At 55.6% G+C, this 11,731-nt stretch overlaps 2 protein-coding genes across 2 annotated transcripts; both read left to right on the top strand.

The window, feature by feature from the left end:
• Nucleotides 1-460: 460 nt before the first annotated feature.
• OTOS (otospiralin) lies at nt 461-2,334 on the top strand. The gene is made up of 4 exons (XM_023642207.2): nt 461-898; nt 1,171-1,272; nt 1,421-1,447; nt 2,056-2,334. Exons 2-4 carry the CDS (start codon nt 1,215-1,217, stop codon nt 2,238-2,240), a joined length of 270 nt encoding a protein of 89 aa, XP_023497975.1. The 5' UTR covers nt 461-898; nt 1,171-1,214; the 3' UTR covers nt 2,241-2,334.
• A 3,860-nt stretch (nt 2,335-6,194) lies between these two features.
• On the top strand, nt 6,195-11,511 carry COPS9 (COP9 signalosome subunit 9). Its single transcript, XM_001497339.7, has 3 exons — nt 6,195-6,404; nt 8,309-8,381; nt 11,247-11,511. The coding sequence occupies exons 1-3, from the start codon at nt 6,342-6,344 to the stop codon at nt 11,282-11,284; spliced, it is 174 nt and encodes a 57-aa protein (XP_001497389.3). The 5' UTR covers nt 6,195-6,341; the 3' UTR covers nt 11,285-11,511.
• Nucleotides 11,512-11,731: the final 220 nt, after the last annotated feature.

The raw sequence follows: 11,731 nt of genomic DNA, 5'->3' as shown, positions 1-11,731 counted from the left end.
CTCCAGGTGGTTCTGACGCCGCCCAGGTAGAGAACCTGCCCAGGCCTCACAACCCTACATGTGCTCTGAGGGCCAGCAGCATGGGCCTCTCCTGGGAGCTTGTCAGGAATGCAGAGTCCCAGGCTCTCCCCCCCCACCGAGCCTGCTGAACCAGAACGTGCATTTTAACAGGACCCCTGGGCGATCTGTATATAGCGTGAGAACCACTGCTCTGGGATCCCACTGAACAAGCACAACACAAAGCTGGGTGTCCCAGGTGTCATCAGAGCAGCTGACCCAGAGATCCTTGGAGTCACTGATCGTGTCCTGGGGCTGGAATAGCTGCCTTCCCCACCACAGACTTCATCACTACGCGTAAGCAGGAAGGTGCTCGTCTGGAGACGAGAAGTCAGGCTGGACATGCACACTTCCTGCCCACGACTCTGCTCAAGCGTGTCCTGTCCGCAGGGGCCACTGCTCCAGGGCCGCTAGTGGCTCCCAGAGGGTCTGGTCCTGCCTGTCCCCGAGGGCAGCTCTGTGATCACCTGCTCCCGTAGAGGGCGATCTCAGCCCCAGTATCAGACTTGGAACATCTTTCTCTCCTGTGGCGAGGAAATTGGGTTTATTTCCAGTACCAATGTTGAATTCAGTCCTAAAAATCTTACAAGTGGCCTGTGAATAGAGGTTTCTCTCTGAGTTTGAACTTTGGATCAGATTCTCCGAAGTGGACTCGTGTGATCCAGCTGCCAGCAAGGTCACAGGAGCCCTCAGTCCTGTGGTCGCGGATGAAATATTCAGTTTGACGGTTCAGTAGGTGCCGTCTCCCTCCTCATCCCGTCCCGGGCCTTTATAAGGAGGAGCCTGTGCCCTGGCAGCAGATGCCCAGCGGCAGCAAGGCTGGGGCTGAGCGGACAGCAAGGTAAGCTGGGGAGGGAGACTGCGCCCTGGGGCAGACAGGGGGTGGGTGGGACGGCTTCTTCAATGGTTAAAATTAAATCAGGCCATCTGAACCATGCGGTCAATCTCCGTGTAATGATGTGAAGACACTGAAACTGAAATTGCTGTGAAAACACTGAGAACTTGTCTTCATACCATCTCTTTCTTCCCAGGCGTTGCGCATTGGGGGGTGGGGGAAGAGCGGGGGCCCTGGGCGGGGGGTGGTCTCACCCTTCTGAGTTCCTCCTGCTGCAGGGGCACTGGAGCATCATCGTCGGTCCAGGACGTGCCTGGGGAAGATGAAGCCCTGCCTGGTGCCCGTAGTGGCCCTCTGCCTCCTGCTGGGGCCTCTGGCGGGTGAGGGGCTGCTCTGCTCTGTCCCCCTGTGCTCTCGCCTCTGCTCTCCCATTGCCCCCCATCCCTGACACAGCTTTGGCAGCTGGTGTGCTGCGGGGTCCTGCCCTGGGGAGCCCTCCTGGGTGATTGCTCTCCTCTTCCGTTGCAGGGGCCAAGCCTGTGCAGGAGGAGAGAGGTACTGTATTTCCTCCCATTTCTTTTCTCCCATGTCTCCAGGTTAGGGGTCCGGGGAGAGGAGGTTGCTGGGTGGGAGCTGGCCTCTTATCCCAGCAGATGAAGGGGAGCCCTGGGTCAGCTCGAGGCCGAGAACAGGCAGAGGGACTGGAGCCTCTTCCTCAGGCCCTGTCCTCAAGCCACCTAGGGGCACACCGGCCAAGACCCTCTAAGCTCCTGAGGACCCCGACATTCCCACCCATAGAATGACCTCACTCCTGCAGCCCTCCCACCCCTGACTCCTACCTGGGTGCAGAAATCTCCAGACTCTCGGGCTGGGGGCTGTGGTCTCCGCTGAAGTCCCCCCAGGACACCCCACATCTCCCTCCCTGTCCTCTTCCTCCTCTGTCCCACAGAACAGGAGTCCCCCACTGTTCCTAGGATGACCAGGCTCTGGGTACTTCCACGGAGGACCTGGGATGGCCCAGGTGCTGCTCCCAGCCGGGAGGGTCCCTTCACTGGGATGGTTCTGCTGGGCACCTCTATCTGCCCGAGGCATCTGTAGAGGGGTGGCTGCCTGGCAGGACACGTGGGGACAGCCCCTGAGGCAGGCTGCCGTGTGTCTTTCAGACCCCTATGCGGAGCCCCCGGCCATGCCCTACTGGCCTTTCTCCACCTCTGACTTCTGGAACTACGTGCAGGAATTCCAGGCCCTGGGGGCCTACCCACAGCTGGAGGACATGGCCCGCACCTTCTTTGCTCACTTCCCCCTGGGGACCACCCTGGGCTTCCACGTCCCCTACCAGGAGGAGTGAGGATGGAGCCTGGTGCCCCGGGGCAGGCAGGACACCCAGGGGCACTTGGGTCTGGCCTCCTCCTCAATAAACTTGTGACTTAAGATGCACAACATAACGCTTGTGGTTCTTTTTTCAAGAAACAGCTCCACTCAAGACCCATTTACTTCTTATTTGACAAATCAAACCTTTGACTATTCGTGAACACTTCTTTAATAAGCACACGCACAATTTCTGTCCACACAGCATCAACAACCGCTCTGGCTCAGGACTCCTTGCTTCAAAAAGGTGACACATATGTCACCCTCTCATTAACCCTCACAGTGACCCTATGAGGGGTGCTGCAGGTCCCCCAGAGTGTGGATGGTGAAACTGAGGCAAACAGCCACCAGGTGGCCACCTGACTTGATGATGGGACCCAGATCCTGTCCAGGCAGCCACGCCCCAGAGTCCCCACCCTTGGCCACTAAGCTGGGTAGCAGCCAGACACCCAGGCCCCCCCCCCCCCACCCTGCCCCGGGCTGCAGGCCCTGCCTGGATGGCCACCCCTCACACCTGGCACATGCCTGAGTGCGGTTCACACCAGGACAGCAGGAGTCCCATCTGTGAGGAAGGCCAGGGGCCTGGGCACACTGCTGCCAGCTCAGGGACTGTGGGAAGAGACAGGGCTGCCTGACCTGGACGCTCTTGACGGAGAGGATGGACAGACAGGCAGCATGGATGGTTGCTCAGGGACCATCCTCTCGCACCGAGGCGGCCTCTCTGTACAGGGTGAGCCCACAGGCAGGGTGTGCGCCCTGAAGACCCAGCAGGCCACACCCCATCAGAAGGGGAAGAAACTGCTGATGGGCTGCAGCCAGCTTCCCTTCTAAAATAAGAGAGCAGAAAATACTATTTAACTATAGATACTCGTGTTTACACTAGCATCTAACTATAGAAACTATTACACGTAGTGAGGAGCCCGTAGGGTTTTGCGAAACGTGTGTCACACGTTATCCTTGGGTGGAAACACGTGGTGGGAAGTGGATTTGTCCTGCGTGTAGTCCGAAAGGTCTGGCAGGTTGTCCTTCAGGGTGAGCGAGGGGATTTCTGCTGCTCAGAGGGGAACTCACTCAAGTCATCTCAAGTAGGGCAGGCTGCTAGGAGTTCCCAAAGTGACCAAGGAGGGGAGTGTCTTGGAACCAGCCGGGCTGCGAGGGACCTGGAAAAGGGGCAGTGGCCGCAGAGCCCAAGGCAGCCCCACTTGCTCCAGCCCTCCAGCGAGGCTTCCTGTCCTCTTACCGCCACCTTCTGTCCCCAGCCACAGAGTTCTCTCCCCAGGCCCCAGGTTAAATTCTCAATAAGAATCTGCTGGTTGGCCCAAAGCCAATAAATTCTTAGTCTCTTTCTTTCCCTCCTTGAGCTAGTTCAAATTTGGTTTCTGTAAATTAACTGCAATAAAAGAAAAAGAAGTCCTGATTCATACAGTAGCTACGCTGAGGATTGGTCTTACGTTCCCGTTGGGGACAACTGGGCCTCGACCAAACACAGCAGATGAAACCCACCATTTACAGTGGGATTTCCATCACACCAGGATACCCACCTTTACGGCAGGATTTCCACTTCCATGTCTATTTGTGTGTGTGTGAACATTTACACCACACTCAGATTTCCAGGCTCCTAGTTGGGCAAGCATTGAAGAACGATGCCCCAGCTTCCTCCCTGTGGGCTGCTCAGAAGGACTGAAATCTAGGGTGCCTTTCTGGGAAGCCCCCATGGGGTCCTGACTGGGACTGTGTCCCCTCTCGAGTGTCAGCAGCACCCCACAACTGCCCCGGACGCAAGGGTGCATTTATGTGTCTTCAAAGGCCCAGCTGTCCTCCCTCTTTTCTCAGAGGAAGAAACCCCCACCCCAAGCCACCCTCAGCAGACCCCTACCTGCCTACCTCGCAGCCCCCTGGGCCCCTCAGTCCCATATTTAAGACTCAGACTTGGCTGTGCCCCTCCCTGTGCACCCCAGCACACAACAGGCTCCGTTCTCTTCTATGAACCCCCTCTTGGTTTCCCCTTGCAGGCAGACCTTGTGGGGGACCCCCTCACTTCCTGCCCTACGACCTCAGTCCCCTTCACCTCTCAATACTCCACTTCTGACCTCCTCGCCAGGAGCAAGGGCACTGTCTTCTCATCCCTGCTGGAGTCGCTGATGCTGGGGAACCAGACACCCTCTGTACGCGGCAGTTGACAGTCAATGCCTGTGTCCTGGGGCAGTCAGGAGTAGAGTCCGGTTCACTCTCAAAAGGATGTGGGCTGGATGTGGTCACCCACAGACGAGCCAAATCCACTGAGTGCTCTCAGGGCTCCTCTTAACCGACACTGTCCTTCCACCTCTGTGACGACACACATCCCTGCTCCTCCTCCCCATGAACGTCAGTGTCACCTGGGGTGGGCCCTGGACCCCTCTCTCCTGGCAGATATCACCCCTCCATGGAAATGGGGGCCCACCTGTTTCGAAACCACTGAGAAGAGGAGCCTCTTGGTGGCCACCGAGTCACTGTTTCATTGGTCCGACTTTCACTGGGGTGCTTGGGGGTGATCCGTGTCGCCGTGACATCTGAGGCTCACCCACACGTCCAGTCACTTCTCACTTCTCCCTGGGCCCTGCACTGTCCACTCAGGCCTGGCCCAGGCCACAGTCCCCCAGTCTCGGCTCAATTTCTCTCTCCCTGGAGCCACCCTCTCCCTCCCCGTCTCCCCGTCTTCTCCAGCAGCCCAGAGCCTACCTGCTTCTCAAAGTCGAGCTCAAGGCTCAAGCGTCTCCCCGTCTCCCTCCTCACCTTCCCTTCCCCTACCTTCTCCTCTCCCTCCTGCCCTCCCTTCTCTTCCATTCACATCCTTTTTAAAAAATTGTGATAAAATACATACAACATAAAATTTACCATCTTAACGATTTTAAAGTGGCATTAAGTGCACTCACATTGCTGTGGAGCCATCACCGCCATCCATCTCCACTCTTTCATCTTCCCCAACTGAAACTGTCTCCATTAAACACTAACTCCTCATTCTCCCCTCCATCTAGCCCTTGGCACCCATCATTATACTTTCTGCCTTTATTGATTTGACTACTCTAGATACATCATACAGGTGGAATCATACAGTATTTGTCCTTTGGGGACTGGCTTATTTCACTTAGCATAATATCCTCCAGGTTAGTCTATGTTGTACCTTTTCCTTCCTTTTTAAGACTGAATAGTATTTCATTGTATGCATATATCACATTTTGCTCATTCATTCAAATGTTGATGAATACCCCAGTTGCTTCCTTGTTTCAGCTATTGGTAATAATGTGGCTATGTACATGGGTGTGCAAATGATCTCTTGGAAACTCTGCTTTCCTTTCTTTTGCATGTAGGCCCAGAAGTGGGATTGCTGGATCATATGGTAATTCTACTTAATTTTTGAGGAACCACTATAGTGTTTTTCACAGTGGCTGCACCATTTTACATTCCCACCATCAATGCACAAGAATTCCAATTTCCCCACACCCTCACCAACACTTGTTATTTTCTGGGGGTTTTATAGCAGCCATTCTAATGGGTATGAGCATCTTTTCACGTGCATTTGTATATCTTCTTTGGAGAAATGTCTATTCAAGCCCTTTGCCCAGTTTTGAATCAAGTTGTTTTTTGTTGCTGAGTTTCCTGAGTTCTCTATATAGTCTAGATATTAGCCCCTTACACACATATAATTTGCAAATATTTTCTCCCATTCCATGGGTTTTCTTTTAACTCTGTTGACCATTCACATTCCTTAATAGGCATTTCTCCGGCACTTCTCTGTGCCAGGTCTGTGGCCGCGGGACACCAAGAAGTCACTGCCCAATTTCCCTTACGCGCTGACAGGCACACAAGAGAGCCGGTCCACCCTAACCGGACCAGGGCCGGTTCTTCGGGTCCAGACCAATGAGAGAAGGGAACCATAGAGTCGGCGGTCCTCCGGCGTCTAGAACTGCCGGACGGAGGCAGGGGAAACCACAGAGTCGGCGGCCCTCCGGCGTCTAGACCTGTCGCAGCGGGGCGCGCACCGGAAGGGGTGGCTGGCGTGCCGGAAGTGGGCCGGGACGCCTGCAGCGGCGCGGGGCTGGAGATGAAGCCGGCGGTGGACGAGATGTTCCCCGAGGGCGCCGGGCCCTACGTGGACCTGGACGAGGTGGGGAGGCCCCTGCGGGCCGCGCGGGAGTGGAGGCCGGGGCCAGCTGTCGGGCGCGCCGGGCCTGGGGCGAGAGAAGGCGGCGGCCTGCGCAGGCCCCGCTCCCGCGTTGCACTCCCGGCGAGTCCGGCCTTAGACGCTCCGGGGGACGGCGCTCCCGGGACCGCTGGCGTGGGAATGACCCAGGACGGGGCTCGAGCCGCGGCGGGTGACGTGGGCGGGAGTTTGCTCTGGTTGCGTGCTGTCAGGAGGTGGGGGCATCCCTGGGTGGGCGTCCTAGAGTGACTCCTGTCTGGGACGGGGGAAGACGAGCAAGGCGGCCCCCGACCTGGGAGCTGGGAGCGGGGTGCTTGGCGTTTCTGTGGTTGCGCGGTGACCCGGTTTTCCTTTGCTGTTATACACCATGACGCTCCCGGAGGTCAGGGTCTCATTTTCTCTTTCTCAAAGCTTGAAGGGGACAGTCCCAGTCCCTGTGTCCCCGGAGGGCACGGTATGACAGAGGCTGATTGCAGATCCTGGGCGTGGTAGAAGGTTGGAGGTGGCTTGATGGAGGCACACGCGGGCCTTTGGGGTGGCCCAGCACAGGCTTACAGGAGGAGCTGACAGCACCCAGATGCTGAAGGATATGCTGGGGTTTGCCGAGTACACGGGGGTGGAGGAAGACGACCCGGCAGGAGTGGAGTCCTGCAGGGGCCTAAGGGAAGGGGCTGTCGTGTAGTTTAACGTGGCGGGTCTTAAGGCGCTGGAGAGAGGGGAAGCAGTGAAGCTGGAGAAGGTGGCACGGGCAGATTGTGAAGCGGCCTGTAGCTGTGCTGGGATGGGTGGGCTCCCTCCACCCGACTCCTGAAGCACTTCCACTGACCCTGGCTTCTCAGTCCCGTTCTAAAGGCATGCCATAGGCAGCTTGGAACCACTGGAGGGCTTTACATTGGGGAGCGAGAGGCTCCGATTTGCTTTGTAGCAGGGGCACCCTGGTGAGTTTGGGGGGTGAGGGCATGGAATGATGCAAACAGGAAGACGGAGCCTTGAAGAGGGTCTGAACGAAGGTGATGCCTGTAGCTGGAAGTAGCAACAAATTCACACAGTGTGTACATGGTAGAGTCCGCTTGGCTTACACTGGTGTTGGGAAGGGAGGGGTGGCTCAGAAGAGAAGGGAGGGGGCTGAGGGTTCTGGGCTTGTCTCTTGGGTTCTTCAGATCAGCCGCAAAAGGGAGCACGGGAGATGCTCAGCCCCTTGAGAACCTACGCAAGGTGGAGCAGATGGCCTTGGGAATGTTGGAGTCAGGGCAGCAGCAGGGACCTGTGGGCTAGCGGGCGAGGGTGCTGCCATCAGAGGACTCTGCTCCGAACGTCACGGTGTGACTCTAAACAAGATTCAAAATCCCAAGCTCATCAGCTTGCCCAGCTTTCGTTGTGCCACGGTTAACTGCCGGCATAGAGTTGTGGCCGTAGGAGGTCCTGTGATGGCAGCCCCTCCAGAACCCAGGTCAGCAGGTCAGTTTCCTAAGGGACATGGTGTAATTCTCAGAAGCAGCAGGCAGCCATCCAGAGCAGAGAAGTCATCAGGCTCAGTTCCGCACGTGTTTCCGGCCTCTGTGGCAACGCCTAGTAGGGAATTGGAACCGTTTACGGAGAAGTGGTAGTGTGTAGGGCAATGGCAGGATTCTATGTAAGAGGCGAGGAGGAGTCTAGGAATGTAAGACCCGAGGAGACCTTCAAAATAATTCCTTGGAATGCTGCCCCTCCCCCCAACTTGCTTCCTCTGGAACTAAATTTTAACTCAGCCCTGGGCACTCTTCTGTCCCCCACCTTCCTCCGCCTTGGAGTGGCATGAGCCCTGTAAGGCACTCACCAACTGTTCTCAGAAAACCCTGCTAACACAGCCTTATGTTTCCCTTCCCCAGGCGGGAGGCAGCACCGGGCTCCTGATGGACTTGGCCGCCAATGAAAAGGCAGTTCATGCCGACTTCTTTAATGGTAAGGATGCCGGGCAGGGGAATGCCAGTTTTAATCGGAATGTTTCTTCTGCAGGTTATGCACTGGCGCAACTTGTGACGTGAACGATTAGGATCAGAGTAAAGCCCAGGTCCGGTGCCATTCTCGGAACGCAGTACAGTCCATCTTAAGTGACAACACGGGCTGTTAGCACTGCCAGTCAGCCCTATTTTTAGGAGAGAAGAATGGCATAAACTTGCTCCCAGTCTTATATTCCAGTAGTTGCATTTGAGCTCCAGGCCTGCTTTTGGACGCCTGAACCTGCATTGGGGTCTTGTCCATTGCTTGTGACACTGGACACAGGCGGAGGAACCCATCTGGCTTTCTCATCTCCACTCTCTGCTAGTGGCTGGTTTTCTTTCCTTCCCCTTTGTGCCCACTGGATTCTTGCCCCCTCGCTTCCTTTGCAGAATAACAGCCGCACTCCAGCTTCCCCCTTCCCTTTTCTCTGAACTAGGACCCGTTTGTACTGAAGAGCTCTAATGCTGGTTACCAAGAGCGTGGGAGGAGTTTTACCAAACAGGTGGTGAGAAGCTACCTAAATGACATCTTCATGTTGGGGGCTCTTTCTCTTGCTCTCTTGGATTTTTCAAGGCCTTGTTCCCACAGATCATAGGAATCCGTCCTAAGGGTTCAGATGGTAAGCAGAAACACAGTGGTTTTCTTAGGCGAGTCAAGTGGTGTTTTCTCCCTTTGTCATCCTTCTTTCATCCAAGGTCCCTGCCTTTGCGAAGTTCTGTCCCTGGGTCACGGCTGCGAGGATGTTATCTTGCCATGTTGGTTTTTAATGTACCAAAGACCCTCTGAGGCCTGAGTCCACGGTTTTGTCTGGCTTCTTTTCAGCTAGTTTTTGTCCAAAAGGAGAGGCCAGGCTACCTAATTAGGTACCGTCTTCACAGAGAGCCCAGCTGCTCCCCTGAGGCAACGTCCTGGCTGCCACCAACGCGTGTCAGAACTGAGGGAAGCCACATTTGAGTCAGACCTGTGGGACTGAATTGCATTTCTCTGAACTCTCTAGACAGGCAGGTGTGGGGACAAATTGTGCAGAGGTACCTGCCCTCCAGGGCCGTCGCTGGGAAAGCACAGCTCACACAGGCCACTCTGGAGGCTTCTCACCCCTGCAGGTTGTGTTCTCCCTGACGCCAGCCCGGTCCTCTCACATGTTTCGAGGATCTCCCTCAGCCCCACTTGTTCTCTGCCAGCCCTGGGTTAGAGACAGCAGCTCTGTTCTAGAGTTCAAGTTCACTTGGCTTCCAGAAACAGCGCGTGCCTTCTGCCGAGAAGGGGTCTGTGAGGGGGCCCCAGGCCGACCTGCCGAGTGAGCATCAGGCCGCATGAGTGATTTAGTGCCCTTTCTCCCTCTGTCTGCGCTGGGAAGGGAGGACCAGAGCAGCCTTGCGCCCGTGTTGGCCTGCCTACCAGCAGAGTTCACGAGGTGCATGCTGCCCCGTCGGGTGGTGACGGCTCAGGTGCTCAGGGAGCTGTTTACTGTGAGACGGCGTGGGCTTTGCGAGGGCTTCTGAGCCCTTGTTACTCGTCGAGCAGGGGCTTCGATGGCCTGTGAGCCCCAGCGCAGCACGGTTGTGACCGTGGATGAAGCTTGCCCTCCTCACTCACTGTGCTTTACCAGTCGTGGAGCGCTAGACGAGGCGGCAGGCAGCGACAGCTCTGTGACGAGAGCCCTGTCAGGGCTCGGCAGCAGTGTTTCTAGCAGCATATCCGAGGGCAGTTTCACAGGACATGACACCTGAGCAGAGTCTGAAGCGTGTGAGGAGTTAGCTGGGGACAGGGACTGGGAAGAAAGTGCTCAGGGCTGTAGGACCACAGGCCAGGCCAGGCAGTGAGGGAAGGCAGGGGCGTTGGTGGGACTGAGTGCGTCTTTGTGGCTGGGGAGCTGGACCCTCTCCATGGCCGGAGATGCATGGGGACCCCATGAAGACAAAGTGTGGAGATGCAGGCGGGGCTGCTGCTACCTCGTGTTCCAGCCCAGGCTCTTTCTGTGTTGTCATTCACGGTGCACGTTTTCAGTGCACGCTACACACGGTACGTGGGTTTAGCTCTTCTCCCATTGTGAAAGGAACGCCTGCCAGGGGTAGGGAATAAGCAAACAAGTAGACAGAAGGACAAAATGACTGTGACTTTGACCTCCCCTTGTGGTAAGTAGTGTGCTGTGAGGCTGTGGCCTTTCTTCCTGTAGGAAGGGGCTCGGACTGTGTCGGTCAGACTCCCTTAAAGGGAGTCGTTCACGTGGCTCGTCCTTCCGCTGCCTTCCCCTGCCCACCCTCTGTGCTTTCACTAACAAAATGAGGGGCATGGTGGCTTGTGCCCGACAGCATGTGCCCTTCAGCTGCCTCAGCTCACCTCCACGTCAGCCTCACTTCCATGTCAGCCTCTCCTCCGCGTCAGCCTCTCCTCTGCGTCAGCCTCTCCTCCGCGTCAGCCTCACCTTCACGTCACCCTCACCTCCGTGTCAGCTGGAGCAGAGCCTTGGCTACCGTACACTCAGAGGTGCAGGCACTGGTGCTGCCATATCACATGGTGCTCACTCATGGCTGCGAGGTGGTCACCCACGTGGTCCAGGACAGGCCTGCATGAGTTTTCTTAAGATTGTCATCTAATCAGAAACACGATTAAAGATGCATTCTAGACTCCTCTGTCCCCTCGGACTCCATCTGTGAGCTTTGGTTGGATAAATTAAGAGTCTGTCATGGGAACAGTCCGTTATTTAATTAGATTGTTTACTGTTTTCTCTCTATTTTGAATGACTGTGTAATTGATTTTGAAGTTATTTCCTCAGTTGTTTACTTTGTGCACCCCGTTAATATGTGGGTTTGTTCGTTTGGGTAGATTTTGAAGATCTCTTTGATGACGACGATATCCAGTGAGATCCTGCCCGGCGGTGCGTGCTCGAGCCTTTGTCTCGTAGTGGTGTGGTGGATCTCCTCAACGGACAATTTCAGATGGTTCTAAAGAACTTGTGGAAATCACTTGAAATTAGGAGATGGTTAACTGGGAAAGAGAAGGGTGGTTTTAACCATCTGGATGAGGCCTATTGATGTCTGAGTGTGACCAGCTTTTGTTCTGACTTCAATTAAAAAAAGCGATGTCATCACATGCAGGGTCATTTTCATTCTTGCATTTTTGAGTGAATGTTGCAATCCCTGAAAGTCTCTTTGTGTGTGTACACCCGTGTGTTGACACAGAGAAACGTTTGTCAGCGTGGAAATACACAGAGCACTTTTTTTCAGTGCGCAGTATTGAGTCGTTCTCATGGCTCCTGGGTTGTGAGGTGGTGTTTGTGTTACACGGAGCACGCTGCACTGGTGGCCTCC

The sequence above is a fragment of the Equus caballus genome, chromosome 6, assembly GCF_041296265.1.
Source record: "Equus caballus isolate H_3958 breed thoroughbred chromosome 6, TB-T2T, whole genome shotgun sequence".
In the NCBI taxonomy this organism is placed as follows: Eukaryota; Metazoa; Chordata; class Mammalia; order Perissodactyla; family Equidae; genus Equus; species Equus caballus.
Note: the sequence above shows the minus strand (reverse complement) of the source record. Positions and strands in the feature narration are given on the sequence as shown.